General features: G+C 47.4%; 3 protein-coding genes across 3 annotated transcripts; all 3 read left to right on the top strand.

The window, feature by feature from the left end:
• Window positions 1-15,439: 15,439 nt before the first annotated feature.
• Window positions 15,440-16,417, top strand: LOC120647754. Its single transcript, XM_039924606.1, has 2 exons — window positions 15,440-15,759; window positions 15,847-16,417. The coding sequence occupies exons 1-2, from the start codon at window positions 15,629-15,631 to the stop codon at window positions 16,415-16,417; spliced, it is 702 nt and encodes a 233-aa protein (XP_039780540.1). The 5' UTR covers window positions 15,440-15,628.
• A 3-nt stretch (window positions 16,418-16,420) lies between these two features.
• LOC120648548 lies at window positions 16,421-17,282 on the top strand. Its single transcript, XM_039925297.1, has 3 exons — window positions 16,421-16,809; window positions 16,890-16,985; window positions 17,068-17,282. The coding sequence occupies exons 1-3, from the start codon at window positions 16,501-16,503 to the stop codon at window positions 17,110-17,112; spliced, it is 450 nt and encodes a 149-aa protein (XP_039781231.1). The 5' UTR covers window positions 16,421-16,500; the 3' UTR covers window positions 17,113-17,282.
• Window positions 17,283-17,880: 598 nt separating this feature from the next.
• Window positions 17,881-21,412, top strand: LOC120650403 (cytochrome P450 85A1-like). The gene is made up of 9 exons (XM_039927522.1): window positions 17,881-18,160; window positions 18,643-18,964; window positions 19,749-19,898; window positions 19,986-20,234; window positions 20,321-20,407; window positions 20,493-20,571; window positions 20,663-20,769; window positions 20,860-20,984; window positions 21,073-21,412. Exons 1-9 carry the CDS (start codon window positions 17,967-17,969, stop codon window positions 21,158-21,160), a joined length of 1,401 nt encoding a protein of 466 aa, XP_039783456.1. The 5' UTR covers window positions 17,881-17,966; the 3' UTR covers window positions 21,161-21,412.
• The last annotated feature ends 1,638 nt before the right edge of the window (window positions 21,413-23,050 follow it).

Here is a 23,050-nt window from a genome sequence, read left to right as displayed (position 1 = left end):
CGTGCGTGTGGTGTGATCTGCAGAGGGGGTGTCGATCGATCGGAGTCGGACCCCATCTGCATGCGTGTCATGTTGCCCCGCCCCGCCCGCATCGCCTACCTGTGCGCAACAAATGCCCATCAATGCCGTTGCCGGCCGCCCCGCACGCGCGCGCGCACCATCTGCTCATTGCTGCTGAGGAACATTGCCGATCGACCCATCGCTCGTTGGATGCAGTAGATGGAGGAGCTGCCACTAGCTGCGCGGCGGCGGCGCAGGAGCCGGCCGGCCGGCCCGCCCGGCGATAAATGCAAGCATCCGGCGTCCAGATGGACGACGGGCGGGACCCGGGCCACACCCACACGTGCACGCGCGCGCCATTGATTTGTCGCCGGCCACCGCCGCCGCAACTCTGCCGCGGCCGCCCAGTAGGGTGTCGTGGGTCGTGGGTGCGGTGCTCCCACTAGCCAGCAGGGGTCACAGGCCAGGGAGGGCAGGGCAGGCCGAGTGTGAAACAGGGCCCTAGTAATTGTGTGTGCGGTGTTGAGGCGCGCGCGACAGGTACTGTGTCGCTCATTAGTGCAGTAGCTAGGCCAGCAGCTATGGAGCCGTAGTAGGGCACACCTTGTTCAGCCGCGGTCTCCCGTACTCCTTCCCCTTCTTGTACTGCAGGCACAACACTGGCTCTGTTTGGTTGCACCCAGCGCAACGAGAAAATCTTACATGCATAGTGTACTAAACGAAGTTTATTTGTAAAATTTTTTCATGTATGAGTATAATTTTTCGCGACGAATCTAATGACGGTAATTAATCTATAATTGGCTACAGTAATGATACAGTAACCGCCCTCTAATCGTGCGGTCAAAAGTCTCGTTAGATTCGTCTCATAAAATAGTGCATGATTCTTAAGGTAATTTTGTAATTAGATTTCATTAATACTCGTAATTAATGGTCAAAGTAGCACTATTCGTAGCACAAACTAAAGCAAACAGGGCACAACACCGCAAGTCTTTTTTTTAAAATTAAAGGCAGAGCATAGTGTATCTGTAAACTAGGTAGCCGTACCAGATGAGTTTCATGATGATAAAACTCTCCTCACATCCCATGAAACTCCATGCTTCACTTTCTTTGCCACATCAGCAAAATTGATGATATTTAATGCCATGAAACTCTCCATAAAACTCTCATTGAGACTGACCTAAGAAGAAGGTGTCTCGTATTAAGATAAACGAGACCAAACCATACAATGCTAAGTTAATTATAAAAATAAAAAAATCGAGTGAAAACCCAACACGACGCCATCACCACCACAACTAGAAAAGAAACCAACAAGAATCTACCAAAACAAGGGCAGTCATGCAACATTGTTCCACGTCAAAAATGACGCAGCCCGCTGCAAGCTCGAGTAGAGACCCACAGCTCCTCCTCCATAGTGCTGCCAACTCCGAGCCACACGCCCATAGTCATCGATATCCCGGCCACCACAGCTAAGCAAAGTCAAATCTTGACCCTCAAGACACCTCAAACTAGTGGGGGGCTCGCCATATCCACCTCCTCATAACACAGAAGCAACCACCTTGAAGCGACGCACCGCCGCTGGACACTGCTTCGCCAAAATTTGCTAAGCTGCCATAGCTCAAAGATAAACTTGCCCCACCGAGATCACCACCGCACCACAAGCGCCGACCCACAGCCCAACAGCAACCATGAGCCCTCAGCACCTCCCAACACAGACACGAACGAATCACCACCACCCCCGGACCACTTCCACCCAAGGCCTCCTTCCCCCACCAATGGCGACGCACCGTCGCAAGCCTAGACCCAGTCTCGAAGCGACGCCTTCAAGAAGGAAGCGACGCCAAAGATGCCGCCGACGCTCATCCACAAGTGGATAGGGTTTTCACCCGGAAACCTCTCATGCAACAGGTTGAGCAGCTCCGCCTGGCGCCCCCAACGGGGAGAGCGACGCCCGAGGCCGTCGTCACCATGGCTTTCGCCCGGAGCGCACCCCAGCCTGCAGCACAAAACGGCCCGCCCAGCAACAACGAAATGGCGGTTGAAACCCGCGACAGGCACCACCGGAGGAGCGACACAGCATGCCCTGCAGCACCACCATGGTGCCTCGGAGCACCACCTAGTTGCCCTGGCCCCACCACCATGGCGGAGCCGAACCATCCGCCGGAGACCCCGTCGCACACCACGCCGCCGCCGCAGCACGGCCGGAATGCGTAGATCGAGGCTCGAGGGCACCGCATTAACCCACCTGGGCGGCGGATTTGGCGCCCCAAGCCCTGTTTTCGATGCGGCAGCGTCCCCGCCGCCGCTGCTGAAGACAAGAAGGGAAGCGAGGGGGGCACAGTGTTGCAGCACCGCACCAGCCCCCCCTCACGACCCCACCGCCGTCCGCCGCGCCGCCGCACGTTGCCGCCGCCGCACGCGCATCTCCGATGGAACCAGGCGGCGCCGCAATCGAAGGAGGCCGCCGCCCCATGCCAACCCCTTCCACCTCCCGAGCTCCTAGTCCGCAGCCCCACCGTGTCTCCGCCGCGCCCCACCGCGACGCCGCCGCCATGGCTGCCGAGCTTCCTCGCCGCGCAGGTCCCCTGCACCCCTCCTGGCGAAAGCCTCGCCGCCGTCTTCCTTGAGAGGACGCACGAGGTTCCGGCGGCTCGTCTCTGGCGGCGGCGAGGTGGTGGAGGGAGGGGAGAGGGTGGGGGTGCGGCAGTGCTAGGGTTCGCCCTGGTCACCCGCGCGGGGGGCAACCCAGGCGAAGCGGTATCGGTTTCTCTCTCTGTGGCCTGTCCTAGCACCGCTAGTCTTGCCGCCTTGATGCGAATCAACTACTAGTATAGTATAAAAATGTTCTACGATAAAATTGAGTTAATAATACAACTATCTGCCGACGGCAAAGATCTTTGCAGCCTACTCCCTCCGTCCCATAAAACTAGTCATCCTAGTAATTCTAAGACAAATTAACAAGAAGGTAAAATGACCATATTTTCCCCTATATATTATCCATATTTGGCACTAATTGATTCTTACATGCACATGCACTTTTTAAATAGATTAGGGTGACTTGTTTTTTTGGACAAATTTTAAATCTTAGGATGACTAGTATTTTGGGACGGAAGGAGTAACTTTTAGCTCCATCGTATATGTTGAGGTGGCGGAGAGACAAACAGTAAAAAGATCTTTGCCGTAAAAAGACAAACAGTAGCTCCATCAAGGCCTAGAAATTTTCACGTTAATCGAAAAAAATAAGAGAAATTAAAATTACCCACCTCTGCCATTATGATAAAAATCGATACAAAATACCCCTGTGTCTGACTAAATATAGCCCACCACGCCATTATAAAGAAATTAATCTAATCACTGTCATTATGATAAAATCGACCCAAAATACCCATATGTCTAATAAAATATAGCCCACCACACCATTATAAATAAATTAATCCAATATTTAACATAGTAAGGAGACTGTGACATCCAGAAAAATTTACTAAATAAAACACTCGCTAAATTATTTCCAAAATTATTTCATTGTTGAGCTCATTTAATCCTAAACCCTAATCTCCTCCCTGAATTTTCCGCTGTCCTGACATCCAATTTCCCTCGTCGTTCCATTTTTTTCCGCCGACCGTACCCCTTCCTTTTTTCTTCCCTCGTCGTCATCCCGTCCCGCGCCGCTCGGCGGCTTGTCGCCCATGCGCGACCGCCCGCCGCGATCAGCGCCGGCGCGCTCGCCCTCTCTCTCTCTTTTTCTCTCCCCCTCCTTTCCTTTTTCCCTCCTTTTCCCTTTTCCTATTTTTCTTTTTCTTTTTCTTTTCTACCCCCTTCCTTGCTTCTCCCTCTTCCCCCTTCGGCTCTGTCCCGCTCCCGCGCCCCCCGAACGCCGCTCGCGGCCACGCCCGCACGCCACCCCCGCCACGTCCCGATCCCGGCCTGCCAGCACGCGCGTGTGCCCACGCGCTCGCCGCGACGCCGCGCACACGCCTTCCCTCCCTGGCCGTGCACCCCGGGCCGCGCACGCCGCGCTGCTCGCCCACGTGCACGCCCCGAGCCCTGCCCGTGCGCCGCACCCACGCGCTCCGCGTGCCCAGGACGCCGCCGCGCCGCTTGCCACTCGCCGCTGCTCGACCCGTCCTGTCACCTGCTCCGCCGCGCCCGCCGAGTCTCCTCGCCGCCTCGACGCACGCGTGCGGCACGCGACGCGCGCCGCTCGCCGGCCGCCCCGGTCCCGCTCGCTGCAGCAGCCCGCCGCTCGCCTACGCGCGCCCGCGGCCGCGCACAGCACCGCTATCACCACGAACTGTACACGCGCACTGCTCACTTCCCTGTCCGCGCGCGCGGGCCACGCGCCACGCCGTGCCGCTCGGCACAGCAACACCGCCTGGGCGCTCGCGCACACAGCGAGCACAGCTCGCGCCCCCCTCCTCCACGTGCGCGACAACGGCCTCGACGCCCACGCCATCGCCGCACGCCGCGTCGCGACACAAGCAGCCGGCCCCGAACGCCATTAATGGCGCCCGCGAGGCTCGCCGACCGCCACCGCCGCACTCCACCCCCCACCGCCTTACTTCGCCTTTAAATAGGCTCCCAGTGCGGCTCACCCTCCCCACAACCTCACCCGCTGGCCCTAGCTCTCCTCCCTAGCCCGCAGTGCCGCCACCTAGAGCCGCCGTCGCCACCGCCACCCGCTCCCGTCGCCCCACCTCCCTACCTCACCCCGTCCAGAGCTAGGTAGGGGAATCGGGCTCTCCATCCTCCCTCTCTCTTTTCCCTCACTCCAGAGCCGCTCCCGAGACCCAGGGCCGCCGCTCGGGCGCCGCCGGCGACGCGCCGCCCCCTCCCCTGTTTTCCAGCGTGGGGTGGAGGAAGAAGAGGGCATTTTGCCCATAACCCCCTTCCCTTTCCTCTAATAGTTAAAAGAACCCCCCACCCTTTGGCTTTTATGCAAAAGCATCCCTGCCCTTTATGATATTTACAAACAAACCCTTCCACTATACAACATATTTATAAATAAACCCCTGACCCTTTTTAGAATGACCCAAATAGTTTCTAAAATACAAACCAAGCCCCTGCCTTCTCAAATATAATTACAAACAAGTCCCTGGATCCTTATTTAACCCCTAAACCTGTGTATAACCCATCATTTCATGCGCCAAATAGTCTCAGATCGACCTAAAACTTTATCACGCCCCTCATAACATAGTTTTGACCATGCCATTAGGAAACCACCCAAAAATATTACCCCGAACTCCATATCTTAACTATTTCCGATTCGAGCTCAATGATAAAACTTTTATTTCTGTTTCTTGATTGTGTGCATGCTTGTATGCATTGTAGATCACGGTGTGATCGAGGGAGAACCCGTTGACGAGCAGTACTGCGAGCCAGCGAATGAGGACTAGTTCCGCGACCCCGAACCCGAAGGACAGAGCTTCGATCAGGACCTCCCGGAAGGATTTGAAGACGACAAGTTCAATCCTATCCTTTGATGCATGCTTTTGTCCTAGTTTTTATAAACACAACCTATTGGCCTATTTTACAAAATTGCATATGTTTTGCCTGCTGAAAACACGATTGGATAGCCACCCCTTGATTTGTGATAACTATTCCTTGACCACCTAGATTAATGTCTGATTTTGTTTGGACGTTAATCGCTGCTAAAACGCTTAGGATCTTATACACAATACAACTTGTTTTATAAAGAAAAGGTGTGTGTGGGGGGGGGAAGGGATAAAAGTGGGATTTTCGAAAAGATAAGTCTAAACGGGATGGATGGCATTTCTGTGTGATTTGCCGTTTGGTGTGCTTGTGCCTGTGTGGCAAAGCAAGGAAGGGAGATATCCATCTTGTCACCACTAAGGACTGAGTTGGTGTGTCATCTCACCTAACTCCGCTATCGTGCAAACCACTCGACCGTTGTATGGGCAACGGCCTAGCATAAACCCCACTAGTTAGTCTGATAGCCATCAGGAGAGCTGAGAGCAACGGGTGATCAAGGAGAAGGGATTAGCTCTGTGTGACTTACGCCCTGGTTAAAACCTCTGTGATAGGTCAATGACCCCTTGGTGCATCCCGTGATGGCTAGTCAGGTCTAGCTAAGGTGGGTAATGGCTTTGTTGGGATCTGCACCGACACTAAGGTGATCGAGTTGCGGTACCCCGCTTGTGGGTAAAGTTGCACACCTCTGCAGAGTTAAAACCTATTCGAATAGCCGTGCCCACGGTACTGGGCGAGTTACGGTGTGGTCACATAACTAGTGTTTATTGTGGGATGGGTTGGCGTGAGTTGTTTTGGAAATGTGTTCGGCAGTTGTGCCGTGTGCTACGACGGATGAGGAGTCCGGTAGCAGTCTAAAACTTGGATCCTGTGTGGATCAACCATTCGTGTTACTCGGTACAAGAAAACTGGTTTTGAAAATGCTTGCTTTCAAATGAACCCTTGCATAAAATATTGTTTTCCGCAAAAGTAAACCTTAACCTTATCCTTGAATTACCCTGTGCATTATATTCTGTTTATACCCCCTCCGTGGATGTGGTTGGACTTGCTGAGTACATTTGTACTCACTCCATTCTTAATTTTTACAGAGGAAGACCCAGACTTCGTTCCAGAGGACGTTGAGTAGGGTACCGTCCTGCACCTAGCCTTGCCTGTGGATTTGGGTCACCAGCAGGAGATTCCGCATGGCGCAAGACTCTGATGACCCTCTTTTTATTATTAATATCGTTGTGTGGGTGTGGGTTGTAATCCTTGCGATAGTGGCGCTTCTCTGCTCACTACCGCGTAGAGTTGTATGGTAATGAATCATCTGATGTAATAAACGTGTCATCAGCCTCCTGGGACTGATGTTTGTATCACATTTAAGTTTTCTCTCATGAGGGGACGCTTCAGGTGGTATCAGAGCCGTAGGTTGGCCGTAGGACGTGACCCCTAGGAGCGGGACCCCTTTTTCCAAGCCCTTCCCATTAGGTCCAATCCTGTTTAACCTCACAGACCGTTTTTAGGCAAAACGGATTCACCTAATCTTTGTTTTTCAGATGGCTGAGGAAGGATGGACCCAGGGCGATTGCCAAGCTGCACCTGGCTTCCCCAGCCTGTTGATCAACGCCCTGGAAAGCCTTGGCATTACAGAACGCTCAAGGTACTACAACAGATAGTACGAGCACCATGGTACCCTCCGCTGCAGGATGATCCTATTCATCACCAGGAGTGACCGCTACCCCGACATCCAGCCATGGCGAGTGACCGCTACAGGGTTTAGGCACCAAGACACCTATCCCTTGGCCATCAGGAAGGCACTCCGTTACTTGTGCCGGATTTTTGAAAGACACCTCGCCTCCACACCAATGAGGTTCTTTCCATCGGCCATCAGAACCCCAGTTTGGGAAGCCCGCATGAGAAGTCTGGAACGGCGCCGCCATGAAGAAGACTCCCTGTACCAAGTGGCTACGTACCTAGCCTCCTTGGATCAGCTCTTTGACGAGCAAGCCAACATTCTGAGGGAGCAGACCCATCGAGCCGAGCAAGCAGAGCTCGCGGTGAGACTGCAACAGATACGAGCAGCCCAAGCCGAGGCAAGAGCCGCAGCCGCGGTCAGCAGTGAAGCAGTTGCTCAGGAGAGCCTCAGGCAAGCCCGAGACCGGCGAATGCAAGAATGGACTAGAAGTGGAACCCCAGTCCCGGCAATTGGGGAAGACCAAGTTCTACTCGGGACACCCGTCATAGGATGGGGACCACTCGTGATAACTCCACAAGCCCCACTCGAGAACCCTGAAAGGTCTACTACTGCTGATGAAGGAGAAACAGATACGCAACCCAGGGAAAATGGAAACCTAGAGAACGGCGAGCAAGGTCTACTCGCACACTCCACCCTAGAAGAAGGCTCGCCCCGCGAGTAGAATGACCGATGCCATTCTGTTGTTGCACCCTCCCAAGCCCCTTGGCTCAAGTCGTACCCTTAAGTATGAATCTGTATCCGGACGTGTAGTACGTGTTTTAGTCTTGCCCCGTGTTGTACCCTCCCTTGCAAGTAATGAAGTTGTTTGTGCTTGTTGTTTGCTATATTTGTGTGCTGGTTGGTTGTGTGCTTATCGGCAGAAGGTAGATTCTGCCTTTTTCAAAAATATGAAATAAACAACTTAAACATCACTTAATCCCAATCTCACAAAAACTCTACCTAATCAACAGATGGCTTACCGAAGCGTTACGAGGGCCTCCCGCATTCGGAACCCTGCAGTCGCTGGTACGGGAGTGCAGCCTAATGGACAGAACCCGCCCCAGGATGAACAAGAAGTGAGCCAGAACCGAGGAGAGAATCAAGGAGAAGTGCTACTGCCACCACCACCACCCCTCGGAGACCAGGCCCAGATAACATACAACCAGGCCCTCATCCTAGAAACTCTGGCCAATGCCCTCGTTGACAAGCGGCCTCGAGAGCAAACCATGAATGACAAGCTGACAGCTTTTCTGAGGACCAAGCCGCCCACCTATGCCGGATCTAGCAACCCCTTGGATGCAGACGATTGGATGCATGTGATTCAGAGGAAGCTCGAGCCGTTCGAGTGTCAGGACCGAGACAAGATCCTTCTGGTAGCACACCAACTCACTGGGACTGCCTTAGCCTGGTGGGAAAACTACTGTGCATATCACGTTCCAGTGCACTATCTTCCCCCTGCAATAAAGCAAAGCCCTAAATCACAAATTCAAAATCAGATGAGAGGCCGCAAGGACTAGTGCGCGCCATGTCGGACACGACGGCCTGCGACACGTCCCCCTCTCCCCTGCTCAGCGCGGCTGTGCTCTGCTGTTGCCCTGTGCTGCCGGCGCACGCACACGCGTCGGCCGCCGGGGGATCCGCCGCGCGCCCTGCCCTCGTGTGCGTGCGCCGGCAGCACAGGGCAGGGCGCGCGGCGGATCAACCGGCGGCCGACGACAAAGCCCCGGTGGTCGCCGTCCCCATCGGGTCAAAAAGATGGCTTTGGCTTGGCCTTGGCGCGGCTTCCCCTCCATCCCCATCCATGCTGTTGGATTTGATGGATGTGCCGCAGCAACTCTCACAGGTGACCTCTGGCACCGTTTGGTTTGAAGTAGTACAAGTAGCACAAAAATTTTATCCAATAATTAGGTGTAAATAAAGGTAATTTACAAAACTAACTCCACAACCCTGCGCTACTTCGCGAGACGAACCTAACGAGGTCTCTGACCGTGCGTTTGGAGGATTGTTACTGTAGCATCACTGTAGTCAATCATCAATTAATTACTGTCATTAGATTCGTCGTGAAAAGTTACACCCATCCGTGAAAAGATTTTGCAAATAAACTTTGTTTAGTACTCCATGCATGTGAGATTCTTTTCTCGGGAATTGTGTATGATAGTTGTGATATAGAAACCCCCTACAGCGGCCTCCCTCTAGGCTCTCGCTCAACAAAGAGGGCGCTGCGCTGCGATGGATCCATGATCCATCTTCCATCCACGCACGGATCGGGGGCACTGTGGACGTGCTGCGTGCGTGCGTGGTGGATGGGTGAACGACGGGCGCCGGCCATGCCCTACGAAATCCGTCGTGATCTCGCCCAACAGTCGCCGGCTCCCAGAAACAAAGCACAACGGAACAAAGCGCCGCCGGCGTGGTGCGATGGGTTTGAGCTGCGCCGACGCGTCTCCGCGTATCTGTTACGCGTGCGTGCACGAATGGATATCAGAAGATACGCAGACGTCTTCCTAGAAACACTGAGGCATATATGCAGCTAATGATCATGATACATCATCACCTGTGGATTGGCTATGAGGTGCCTAAACTAAGTTTGCTTGTGCTTACATGAGTGTGTTTACGTGCCTCCACAATGTGTGCCCAAGTCTCGATCATGCGAACGCACCCATCCATGTTTGCTTACAATTACGGATAAGTCTAATGGTCGATGGAAATTTAGGGAGAACTAGGAAGGCCACATGCGCATTTATGCGGCTAGATATTGTCATCTCTAATGTTACATTTTAAATTATTTAATTATTTATATTTATTATTTATGTGGCTAGGTGTAAGTATATTTAAGGTTACGTTTTTTAGTCGGCTTTCATAAATCAACTTTTTTTTGTTGACGAAAATTAAGATCTATTAAAGCTATTTTGAGGATCAATAATTTGATTTTATTTTCATACTCCTTCTAGGTTTGAATTGGATACTATTTTGAGATAGTTCTAAGCTTGTTGTTGTATACGTTGATTAAAAAATATTTAGTTTCACTAAAGTGTAAATTTTTTAACAGTATTCAAAGTTGTGTTTTGAGGATTGCATCAATGGCAAACATATTATTATTCATTAGAAGATAGACATAAGAAATTTTTTCAGCATTTTTTAGATTTATGTGTTGCAGTTAATGTTGCAGCGTAATGTTTTTATTTATTTAATTTGGATTCTAAGTCAATGATTTGCGGCAGCTTCTTGGCGTCTTCCTAGTACTCATCTGCTGCTGTTGCTTGTTTGCTGTTATCTTAGTTGCTCAAGTGGAGAGACAAAAAGGAGAGGTTTACTCTCTTATTCCCAGCTTAATTTGTAGAATCCATAGAGTGTGTGAATCATATTCTCCCCCAACTATTCATTTCTTTGTTTTTGCCCCAATCCAATAATAGTTCATCCACACTTCACTCCGCGTCGTCCACTCCGTATCCGCGCTGGCTTATGGTCTTTCATTTTTCTCATTTTCCTTTTCTTTTTTTTCTTATTTTTTCTCATGCCCCTTATCGTTTTCAATGGCATATGGATATAGTGCACCTATTTTGTTTCTCTCTTAGCCTTGGGTACTCATTTAATCAATTCAAATATGCTGCAACTGATTTGACTAAGTGAGAAAAACAATGGGTGACATAAGGTCGTTTCTGATTTTTTCAGCGCCATTTATTAGTTTCAACATGACTTTTGACTGAAATATAAGTAAACAGAACACATATTAACTTTGTCTATACATGTTTCGATTGTGTGCTAAAAATAAAATTATAATATTCAACTAAAATGATAGTATTTCTCAGTAATCTGTGAGGTTATAACTTTTCTATTTTTTCTAGCGTGGTGCTGTGGTGTGCAAATATTTTCCTGAAGCTTGTCCGGATTTTTTTATCAATGTTTATGCCTGTAGAAAAAATAAATAAAAAAATTATAATAGTAATTTTTAAGAATCTCCTAGCTTAACCAACTCTAGTTGTTTGGAGTCTCATTACTATGTTACATATTAGATTAGTTTCTTCATAATGGCATGGTGGGCTATATTTAGTCAAACACAGTGGTGTGTAATTTTAATTTCTCTTATTCTCTCCGATAAATGTGGGAATTTTTAAACATTGAGATCGAACGTGGAGGCTCCGTTTGTTGACCAAATAATAAGACATCTCAGTACACTGTGAGGCTATAACTTTTCTACTTTTTCCAGCATGGTGCTATGGTGTGCAAATATTTTTCTGAAGCTTATCCAAGATTTTTTGTCAATATTTATTCCCGTAGAAAAAATGAATTAAAATCATGATCGTAATTTTTAAGAATCTCCTAGCTTACCCAACGCTAGTTGTTTGGAGTCTCATTACTATATTAAATATTAGATTAATTTCTTTGTAATGCCGTGGTGGGCTATATTTAGTTAGACACAAAGATATTTGGGTCGATTTTTATCATAATAGCAGTGGTGGGTAATTTTAATTTCTCTTATTTTCTCCGATTAATGTAAGAATTTTCTAGACCTTGAGAGCGAACGTGGAGGCTCCGTTTGTTTGCATAATAATAAGATAATAGATAATGCTGTCACAAAACTGCCTTTCAAGTCATTTTTGTGACTTGAAACCTCTGTATGGGACATGTAAATTTCGATATGGCATAACTCGTACTTTCCAGCTAAGTGAAACATACAGTTACTGTCTAATGGCACCCGTGATTGTTCAAATATCAAATTTAGCATTATGTTTCGAGTAAAAAATACAGTACACGTGTAAATTCCTTACATCTGTATTTACACTAGTACATTTGAATAACCAAGTACTACCAGCAGTCGTAACTCGAGCGAGAGGAAGGTACCGGTAAAACTAAAAGTGAAACTGGCCGGGAACAGAGTAGGAACAGAGAGGAGCAGGGGTGTGCACTAGTGGAATCGGCCGTGTAGTAGGGCCACAGATTTATTTATGTGCTGCCACCAACACTCACATGCACCTAGTAGGTGAGTCTTGGCCAGCCAGAGCCGGAGCCCCGAGGCGGAGAGCTCCTCCCTCTTCTCTTCCTGAAAAGATCTCTCCCATCCTCACCTAAACACAGGTGGTGTAGCTTGTTAAATCACAAGATCTAACAAACCTTGTAACCACATACTTGATCTGCATGTGAGGTGATTGCTGGTGTACTGATCTGCTACCGGCTTGATCTGGCTCTTGTATTTGCTCATTGCTGCCCCCCGAGTACCTTCGTACTATGCTCAATCAACCCCTCCCACAGAAATGGTCCAATGGGAACCACCCCATGTGCCACCTCAGTTGCTTGCAACCAGCATCTCTCTCTGTGCTTTTCATTTTTTTTTATTTTGATCAATTTTTACAAAGCTTTGAACCTACTATGCTACACTAGGCTACCAGACATATATGGATTCATTATTCTACTACTACTACTACTAGAGTAGTAGTAGTAGTTATTGAGAATCAAATCTATCCATGCAATCAAAAATCTCATGGAGCACAGCACAGTGCATGAGCAATCAGTAGCTGGACACGGCCATGTATGCTGCACATGGCGCCGGCCGTCGACCACCCATGCATGCATTCCCTTTCCCATTTTTTCTTTTGTTGCCAATCTCATGATTGATTGGATCAGCCCCACTCACAAACAAATCTCCGTTTAGGATCGAGGACAGCATCTCCTTTCAAGATGAAAACTATGCAGCGAATGATCACTTCACATTCATGATGTCCCGGTGTTGAGCTTGCAAAGTTCTTTGTGTTGGGCAGTTGAGGAGCTTGGGAGTGGAAGGAGTGGAGGATCTCGAGCCGTTTATCTATCGATACAATAATGATGCGCAATTCTTCTACTCCCTCTATTTTATTTATATGTCGTACTAGATTTGTTCTAAGTTAAATTTGACAAGCATTGAACAAATTTATAGAAAAAAATAATAACATTTAAATACTAAATTTGTTCCATTGAATCCACCCTGAAATACATTGATAGTACATTTGGATAGTATAGTTGTTGTTATGTTTTTCCATAGACCTGGTGAAAGTTAATCAATTTTAACTTAGAACAAATCTAAAATGACATGTAAATAAAAACAGAGGGAGTATGCATTAGAAAAGATCTGGTCATTTAGTATAATTGTCAAGATAATATAACTTCAAAGCTCGGTTTGTACTTGCTGGGTGTGGTGCACTAGAAATGAGAAATGAAGGAATGATTGCCATAACTTCCGACAGCTTCTAATTCTATTTTTTAGAGCACAACTTCTAATTCTATTTAACCAATATTAATCTCACTGTAAGCATGTGTAATGTATAGAAATTATACAATTAGAAGATTTATATTTTAAAATATTCTCGCTCTATTTAGGATGTGCTTAGTAAGACTTTTTCCATTTTTGGTGGAGCCCTGCCAAATGGGAAAAATGAAAATGTCTTCACGGGAGAAGCCCTCGTGACGCTCCAAAATGGCTTACACTAAAATGAAGGTTCTAGGAATTCATGAACATAGGGGCAGGTTTTAATAGAAATCTTCAAGTAGATTTCTAAAGAAAAAAGGTTCTAGGAACAATCATATGTCAACTATGTACACAAAAAGAGAAGAGAATGTAGCACTCTTTATTTTGTTTCCATCCTCTGCTTTCTTCGCTAAGATCCCGGAGATCAAGGAACCAATAACGTTTGTATGACGTGGTGTTACTAGGCTTTTGCCTTTGCTTGGTGATTTCTTCTATGATCATCCCTCTATTTGGTTTTAGCAGACTCCCTCTATTTGGTTTTAGCACAGGCTGTCCTTCTTAGAAGGCCACTGACGAATGCTCAAAAAAAAGAGAAAAAAAGAAAGAAAAGAAGGCCACTGAGAAGGACAGCCAAACAAGGTCATGTGCTACTACTAAATGGGTGGAGAAGATAAACGAGTTCGTTGCTTGTAAATGTGCTTTTCTAAAACGAACCGAAGTAGAGCTTGCCTGTTATATATCCTTAGAATAAATGTTCCTATATATGAAACGGCGGCGCACTCGTTTCATATATAGGAACATATATGAAACAGAATATATATGTTCCTATATATATGAACCAAGTAGAGGTTAGTACTGTATATATGAAACGAAATACGCGTGATTATTTCCGAAGAATAATACAATAACGACAAAATCTATTCCGCCGGCGCACGCACAAGAGATCTCTTGCACTTGCTCTGCCCACCGTATCAAAGCGTATGGCGTGGATACGGCACCAGCACCGTCAGGGCCTCGGAGGGCAGGCTGCTGGGTGCCGTGTAGCGGCAGGAGTGAGGTGAGCTGTGAGCAGTGGGCGTCGCATGTGTGCACGCACGGCCTGAAGAAAACAACAAGCGAGCGTGCGCAGCGCAGGCGCACACATGGGGTTCGGTTCGGCTCGGCTCGGCTGGCTTTGACCGGAGCGGCGCGGAGCCAGGCGCCAGGGACTGGGATGAAAACGGTAAGAAAATAGGAAAATAAATATCTGAAAATATTTAAGATATCCGAATTCGTATCCGTGCGAATTCAATCCATTTCTATCCTAAAAGATGAAAATTAGAAAGAAACACAAATATAATTATCCGAGATATCTAAATCTATGTCCATACGAATCGATCCTTTGCCATCCTTACAGCGGGACGACGGGCGCCGCCCACCGCGGGCGTCGTTCCCGAGGCCGGGCATGCGCGGCCGCGGCAGGCCACGGCGCTCCGGAGTGGAGACGGGTAGACGACGGACGGGGCACTGCTGCAAGCTCAAGCTGGGGCTCCATTTTTCTTTGCCGTTGGATTGGACGATCACATGACTACGACCAGCCCCGCAGGGTTCACACGCGCGCGCACAGCACACGGAGGAGCCCGTTCAGAGCTCTGACCCTTGTCGCGACCCCACGGTCAAGGCCAAGCCTCGCCCCGCCTTGGAATGTGGACCCTCCCTCCCTCCTCTATCTGCAGCCTCCTGCAGCCGATTCAGATTGTCTGCCTTGCTGAAGCAAAGGCACGCGTGCCTTTACCCCTTGTGGATGCCCTCCATTCTCCATCCAATGGATGATGAGGATTCAATCTTTTTACAGTCAGCCCAGTTTTCTCAGCCCAGTAAGGCCCAATCGAAGAGGGAAAAAAGGCAGCGCTGCCTCATGCCGCAATCCGGCCGCCGCCGCCGCACGCTTTGGCGCGGAACCCGCCGGCGCTGGGAAAAATTAGCGCGCGAGGACGCGCGAGCGGACCTCGCCGCGCGGCTTTCCAGTTTCTCCGAATCGCAGTTTCTCTCATCGCTGGCCCTTGTCTCTGCCGCCGCGGCCGTCCACGACGGTGTTGCCGTGCTGCTCGCTGTCTCAGCTTCTACGGGGGCGCGTTGCGCCTCCTTTACTTGCAAAGGACGGCCAGTCTGTGCTGCGCGGATCTTGCTCGTGTGCTGTGCTGGACAACGAAGTGCCGACCTCTACAATGGCTGTGCTTTCAGGACATCAATCTGCGACCACAACACCTGGCCAAGATGGGGAGGCACAAGGTTCAAGCTTGCTGGAGGCTGTGCTGCAGCCGACGGCCAATGAAGATTCAGTTGAAGAACCCAACAAGTAAGCTAGGTTTTTCGTATTATTTTTCTTTGATTGTTGTTTACATCCTGATTTGTAAGCAATACGTATGCATTTTATTCCACACAGGGAGAATGTTAATCCTATTTGGGTACCTCAAATTGGTCAGAAATTTAGAAATTTAGATGATGCTTGGACATTTTGGGTAGATTATGGAGGTCATGTAGGTTTTGAGGTCAGAAAAAGGTACGCAAATGAAAGCAAATATGATGGGAAGATAACTTCATGTCGATTTGTGTGTGCAAAAGAGGGCTATCGAGCACGAGACAAGAGAGATCATAACACAAAGAATCCTCGAGCTAAAACAAGGACAGGTTGTCCAGTTCGAATCGGTCTTACATTAGATCGAGTGGAAGGAACATATGAAGTGTTAGATCTAGTGCTTGCACACAATCATGTTCTTCACTTGCCACAAACCTTTCATCTGCTGCTATCACAGAGAAGGATTTCAGAAGTGCAAGCTTTTGAAATTGAGGCCGCGGATGATTCAGGAATTAGGCCAAAAGCAGCACATGAGTTGGCTAGTCGGATGGTTGGAGGAGCAATCAATCTTAGCTACACTTGTCGTGATCAAAAAAATTACTTACAAGGTAGATGCCAAAGGGAGTTGGCATATGGTCAAGCAGGAAGCATGTTCTGAAGCGTTGGACAAGGGAAGCAAGGGAGGGAAACATACATGACAGCAAAGGAAGAAGGATCATTGAAAATCCAAAACTGGACGCTATGATCCGCTATAGGTTTTTGTCTCAAAAATCTTTGAATTTGGCATATGAAGCTGCAAGGTCTACAGAATATTCCTTGTTGATGGACGATGCACTTGAACTTTTTGGTAAGCAGCTAAAGGACAAAATCTGCACCTCTACAAATATATTGAGTGAATCAGCACCCCAACCTGATGTTCACCAAGATGAGGCTTTGCTTAGTGCTGCACGCCTAAAGAAAAAAGAGGTTCAACCAAGAAGTTCGAAGAGACATAGAAGCTGGCTTGACAAGACACGGAAGTATAAAAAGAAAGTGCCAAATAAAACTACTGTATGCTGCTGAAAACCCTTTCAATATAGTATTTGTATTTACTGCTACTTTCTAAACAGCAAGGTTTATGCTTTATGCAGCATGAAGAGGGTGGTTGTAATGTAGAAAGTCAAGTACCACCTGACAATTCTCATGTGGATTGCAATGCCTTCACTAGCTTTAGAGATTTGCTTACGGTAGTTTTCCATATTGCTCTCTCATTTCTCTAAACTATTTTCAATTATTGCCTTGTTTTAATTTTTTATTTGTGTTTTGCAGGGTCCTAGCGAAATTGATGATATGCCTATTCAAGATCTTCTTTAGGGGTTACAGCATCATTTAGTAGCTCCTGTCATGTGCAAGGATATTTTGTTCTTTTATGATGATATTTTGTTATTTCAGGATAATAGGTGGAGCTCCTGGAGGCATGCAAAATATATGGCTAACTGTAGAAATTAATTGCAGTAGTAGCAGCTTTTGGTGGAACATTTCGAGCTAGTATATTTTGAGCTCTAGAAACCATGCAAACTGTAGGGCTAACTATAGAAATTCATTGTTGTAGTAGCAGTTTTTGGTGGAATGTTTGGAGCTAGTGTATTTTGAGCTCCAGAAGCCTCATTGTTTGCAGCTTTTGGAATGTTATACTTGGTGTTTCTATACTGAAAATTGCAAATAGGCAGCGTCGGCGGCCGGCAGCCAGATAGCACCATGAGGCAGCTTTCCTTTTTCTCAGATTGGGCCTTACTTGGGCTGATAATGGGAGCCGGGCCACACAGAAATGCTGGATACTTAAGCTGACTGGAAGTGGTGAGCATCGGGCGGGACTGCAGGTGTAAAGGCACGCGTGCCTTTCCTTCGTAAAGTCAGAGAATCTGAATCCCCTGCAGCTTGCAATTTAAGAGAGAGAAGAGAGAGAGAGGGAGGTAAATACACAAATCTTTTTTTCTTTTTGAAGCAGGTAAATTAATAAATAGAATAAAAAGTGAAAGAGGCCCGGGTGGCAATAATTCCTGCTCTCTCCCCGTCCAGTGACCGAGCGGGGTGGCCGCGGCCTATATAAAGGCCTGCTCGGTTCCCCAGTACAGCAGCAAGCAAGCGCCCCCTTCTCCTTGCTCTGCCGATCCTCCTCCCTCTTCGAGGCACACCGGGCGGGGAGAGAGAGAGAGCGAGCGAGAAAGATGGCGCTGCTGCTCCTGCTCACGGTCCTCGCGGCGGCGGCGGTGGTGGCGAGCAGCCTGCTGCTGCGGTGGAACGAGGTGCGGTACAGCCGCCGCTGGGGCCTGCCGCCGGGCACAATGGGGTGGCCGCTCTTCGGCGAGACCACCGAGTTCCTCAAGCAGGGGCCCAGCTTCATGAAGGCCAGGAGGCTGAGGTACCCGCCCGCCCCGCCGCCTCCTCCTCCTCCTCCGGCGGCTCCCACCGCGGCGCTGGCCGGCGCATTCCGCCGCCAGCCTTTGCTCTGCTCTCTCCTCCCATGCCATGAACGGACCCAGAACAGAACACGGCGGAGCTACGTGCTCTGCTCTCGCCAGACTCCAGCCATGTCGATGTCGTCCCGGGTGCCGTGCCGCCTCATCGGATCAATCATTTGGTGGAAAGTGTGGCAAGAAAAAGTGATCCGGAGAAGGGGAGGAACATCAGTGCCGTGTTCCCCAAAAGCTCGCAGCCCCCCACTGTTCCTGCTCCAAGATACCATGCCATTCATCATCCTCCTCCAGTCCTCCTACCTCACTCCCAATAAACAACTCCTGAGAGGCCGTGTCCCCACCTGCTCTGCTCCAAAGTTTTTTTTCCTTTTAATCTCCATCCTTCTTTTGGAGAAGAACTTGTTTTTCTCACGGTGGAGCTGTGCAGGTACGGGAGCCTGTTCCGGACGCACATCCTGGGGTGCCCCACGGTGGTGTGCATGGACCCGGAGCTGAACCGGCGGACGCTGGCCAGCGAGGGCGCCGGCTTCGTCCCGGGCTACCCGCAGTCCATGCTCGACATCCTGGGGCCCAACAACATCGCCGCCGTGCACGGGCCGCTCCACCGCGCCATGCGCGGCGCCATGCTCGCGCTCACCCGCCCCGCCATGATCCGCGGCGCGCTCCTCCCCAAGATCGACGCCTTCATGCGCGCGCACCTCCATGGCTGGGCCGGCCGCCGCGTCGACATCCAGGAGATGACCAAGGAGGTAACACCTCAGGCTTGCTTTACCTCTCTGCTCCTGTAGTCCTGTTGCTTGCTGCCTGGACTGAGAGCCTGCTGACAGAGAAAAAACAATCACATATCACTACTCTGAGAGTAAAGGCCAAAGCAGAGGAGCGTGAGCAAAAAGAGGGGCAGTAACTCCGTGGGCCCCACGGTGGAAAATCTTGGTTTACCTTGAGTGCCGCATTTTGAGACCTAAAACACCAGTCCCATTTTGTTGTTGAATCTGGTTGGCAACAAATCTGAGAGAGTTGACGTTTCTTCTCACCTTTTCACTGCATTTGCCAATTTTCTTTTTTTTATAAAAAGCATTTGCCAATTTTCACTCACTTGCCCTCCAATCCAGTGAGGCAAGGCCACAGGCCGACACGGCAGAATGATGGCGCCCATTTGAAAACTGAAATTCATGGACTGCTGAAAAAAGAGTTGAGAGCAAAAGGGGGGGATCTTCCCCCTCCTTTCCTCTCTCTACCAAAAGGGGAATCTTTGGCTTTCTAGAACCTGTACTGCACTGCTGGATAGCCGAAAAAATTTGAGCTGAAGAAAAGGGGCCGGACAGGGGGGAAAGCCATCTGCATCTCTCTCTACACATTCCAAAGTGCACAACAAACACTCCATGCACCATCATCACCATCACATGTCTCAATGCAAAAGAACACTTGGCATTGTTTCTTGCTTTTGGGTGCTGAATTTCATACTTCTTGCATGACATGGCAACTTTATTATTACAGAATCTTATCTGCCTCTTTTTTTTTTCTTTCCATCAGATGGCCTTGCTATCAGCTCTCAGGCAGATTGCTGGCATCTCGGCTGGCCCACTCTCTGACGCCCTCAAGGCAGAGCTGTACACCCTTGTACTTGGTACCTTCTCCCTGCCAATCAACATCCCAGGAACCAACTACAGCAAAGGGCTTCAGGTACTGTTTGCTCCTTGCATGCCTGAAAACATCAGAGAAAAGTTGAGCAGAATTGAGCCCTCTAACAGCAGCGATGTTGTCTTTCAGGCAAGGAAGAAGCTTGTGGCAATGCTGAGGCAGATGATCATAGACCGGAGGTCCTCTGGTTGCGCTCAAGATGACATGCTGGATGCGCTTTTGAGTGGCAACGAGGGTACCAGGGCCAAACTCAGCGATGACCAGATCATTGACCTGCTCATCACCCTCATATACTCTGGATATGAGACCGTGTCGACGACATCCATGATGGCGGTCAAGTACCTGTCAGACAATCCAAAAGCTCTTGAACAAATCAGGGTACATATATACTTCACAACCATGTTCAGTTCCAAAAGACAGTCCTATAATCCTTGAGCTAACCGGTGATCTGCTGGCTGTTGCAGAAAGAACACCTTGACATCAGGAAGGGAAAATCGCCAGGCGATGCCCTTGACTGGAATGATTATAAGTCAATGACCTTCACCAAAGCTGTAAGTTGGAGATGACACCCAAAAAGCAACCAGAGTAGAACTGTACTCTGGACATGATAAACTAATTGGTTCCTCTAATATGCAGGTCATTTATGAGACTCTAAGACTAGCTACGGTTGTCAATGGGCTCCTGAGGAAAACTACCCAGGATGTCGAAATGAATGGTGAGAATCCTACGGGATCCATACTTCTACTGATAGCATTTTTATGTAAATTGCAAGCTAGTTCTGATGCATTGTTATGTATTTTTTTCAGGGTATGTTATTCCTAAAGGTTGGAGAATTTATGTTTACACAAGGGAGATAAATTATGACCCATGCCTGTATCCAGAACCGATGGTTTTCAACCCATGGAGATGGCTGGTAAGGAATACAGCAAGCAAATGTTCCACATAATAAACATGGAACAAGATTTGTCACAAATTCTAACCTGATGATTCTTGCTGCCAATAGGAGAAGGGCCTGGAATCACATCCCCACTTCATGTTGTTTGGAGGAGGTTCCCGTATGTGCCCAGGGAAGGAAGTAGGAACAGTTGAAATTGCAACTTTCCTTCACTATTTTGTCACACGATACAGGTCTGTTTCTCTCTTAAATCCTTGAAAGCTAAAAAAACCCACAAGAACAGTTTACTGACGACATTGTGGCACTGATCTTGTCCTGCAGATGGGAGGAGGAAGGAAACAACACAATATCGAAGTTTCCGAGAGTGGCAGCTCCCAACGGGCTACATATCCGAGTTCAAGATTACTGAACTTGCGAGACATTTTGCAAAGTTTAGAAAGGATTTAGACTCAGATAGAATAACTCTGCGATGCTGGCTGCTTGAAAAGATTAGGACAGCCATTGGTGCTTGTAAAATGTGTCCATGTCAATAGGAATGATATAGAGAGGATATAGGTATCATAGGTTTACTAGGGAATTGATGTAGAAAGCCATCAGATGCTCCTGTATTCTTTTGGACGATCAATTTTCAAATTATAACAGAAGTTTCATTTGGCTTCTATGCTTTTGAACTTGATACTTCAGTTACCCATTCATCTCTGGCTTCATGCAACCACTGAATTACCAACTGATTCCAAAATACTAGTCTATCAACATGTGCTCTCGCACGGACTAGTTAGAGATATCTAATAATTATCCATATATCTTACGCTCTCTTTAATCAATTAAATATTCTAATCCAGTATAGCAAAGATACATATTTATTATTATATAATTATAATCAATGTGATAAGTTTAGTTACTAACAATTTTTTCTCACTTTGCATCACCTCCATATATGTTTGATATGTGTTTAATTGAACACTTTATTTGAGCTATATGAACAACATGAAATTTGGTATTTTTATCTCTTCTCTTGTACATGAATATATGGTGACAAACATGGTATATATATATATACACGTTTATATAAATGATTATATAAATAATAATATAAATAATATATTAATAATGATAGAAATAATAATTTAGAATTTTATATTGATGCAATTTAAGATTTTATTATAATAACATAATTGATTCAGATTTGAGGTGATTTTAACTTTTTATTATGTTATCATTAGATAATATATATGAAAACTTAGGGGGTTATTTGATATTATTTTATAATGGCATAAGTGGGTAATTTACATGAAGATTAGGGGTTATTTTAGATTATTTTTTATAATGGCAAATGTGGGTAATTTAAATGTATGTTTAGGGGGTTATTTTAGTCTATTTTCATAATAGCAAAGGTTGGTAATTTATTCAAAAAAGATAACAGATCCAATGACTATTATGATTAGAGTTGCTGGATTGATGGCCGGAGGTTTCTGATTTTTGTGAGAATTTATAGAATTTTTCTATATTTTTAGACTGTCCACCTAGAATCCTAGGTGGCTTCACCTGGAGGCTTCAAAAGGAGTTTTTGAAGCCTTCAATTAGTAATAGTAAGATGGATGGACACTGATTGCAAAAATGAAGCAAATACAACTAATGCAGGAAGAGAGGGGTAAGATTTTTACCTTAATATGCAGGGTAGATGATAAACTGCTGCAATGGCAGTGGCTTTCAATTCCCTAAAAAAAGTACTAAATTACCTTAATATGCAGGGTATAGATGATAAATTACTTCAATGGTAGTGACATTCGATTCCCTAAAAAAGTAAGAATGAGTTCATGTTCAACAATTCAAGTTCCTCCAATTGGTCAGGCAACACATTGATGAAAGGAAAAGCACTCTTGTCATCTCAACGGCTCAACATAATGAAAGGCAATATTGATTGCTTCTTCTATAGATGTCAATGGTTGTTGGAATCTAGAAACATCACCATTGCTAATCTATACTGGAAATAAAACTGCATTATTCAAAATACTCAGAACAATGCTGCTAATGCACTAATAGTAAATCTCAACTGTACATAATACAATATTTCAACATTTGGTGAGTGGTAAATTTTCCATGGAATAACAAATATCCTAGATTAGTCATGTTAATAAAGACTTGGGGTACGCCTTTTAGTCATGTTAATAAAGAGTGATCTTTTTCGTTACCTATGTTTTTTTTTTTGTTTCAACAACATTGCAGGGGGGTGTATCATCAAAGCATCCATAAAACGTTGTCATTTCACTTTAGTTTAGGAGATAAATAGTTATGCACT

Source organism: Panicum virgatum, chromosome 9K (genome assembly GCF_016808335.1).
Source record: "Panicum virgatum strain AP13 chromosome 9K, P.virgatum_v5, whole genome shotgun sequence".
Classification (NCBI taxonomy): domain Eukaryota; kingdom Viridiplantae; phylum Streptophyta; class Magnoliopsida; order Poales; family Poaceae; genus Panicum; species Panicum virgatum.
The sequence above is the reverse complement of the archived record's forward strand: the minus strand, read 5'-3'. Positions and strand labels throughout refer to the sequence as shown.

Excerpts from the sequence above, each read along its gene's own strand:
- LOC120647754 (XM_039924606.1), top strand. The coding sequence starts at position 15,629 with ATGGCTGTGCTTTCAGGACATCAATCTGCGACCACAACACCTGGCCAA. Across the intron at positions 15,760-15,846 it reads TCAGTTGAAGAACCCAACAA|GGAGAATGTTAATCCTATTT; the intron begins GTAAGCTAGGTT and ends TATTCCACACAG.
- LOC120648548 (XM_039925297.1), top strand. The coding sequence starts at position 16,501 with ATGATCCGCTATAGGTTTTTGTCTCAAAAATCTTTGAATTTGGCATAT. Across the intron at positions 16,810-16,889 it reads AAGTGCCAAATAAAACTACT|CATGAAGAGGGTGGTTGTAA; the intron begins GTATGCTGCTGA and ends TGCTTTATGCAG. Across the intron at positions 16,986-17,067 it reads GCTTTAGAGATTTGCTTACG|GGTCCTAGCGAAATTGATGA; the intron begins GTAGTTTTCCAT and ends TGTGTTTTGCAG.
- LOC120650403 (XM_039927522.1), top strand. The coding sequence starts at position 17,967 with ATGGCGCTGCTGCTCCTGCTCACGGTCCTCGCGGCGGCGGCGGTGGTG. Across the intron at positions 20,235-20,320 it reads AAGCTCTTGAACAAATCAGG|AAAGAACACCTTGACATCAG; the intron begins GTACATATATAC and ends TGGCTGTTGCAG. Across the intron at positions 20,408-20,492 it reads CAATGACCTTCACCAAAGCT|GTCATTTATGAGACTCTAAG; the intron begins GTAAGTTGGAGA and ends TCTAATATGCAG.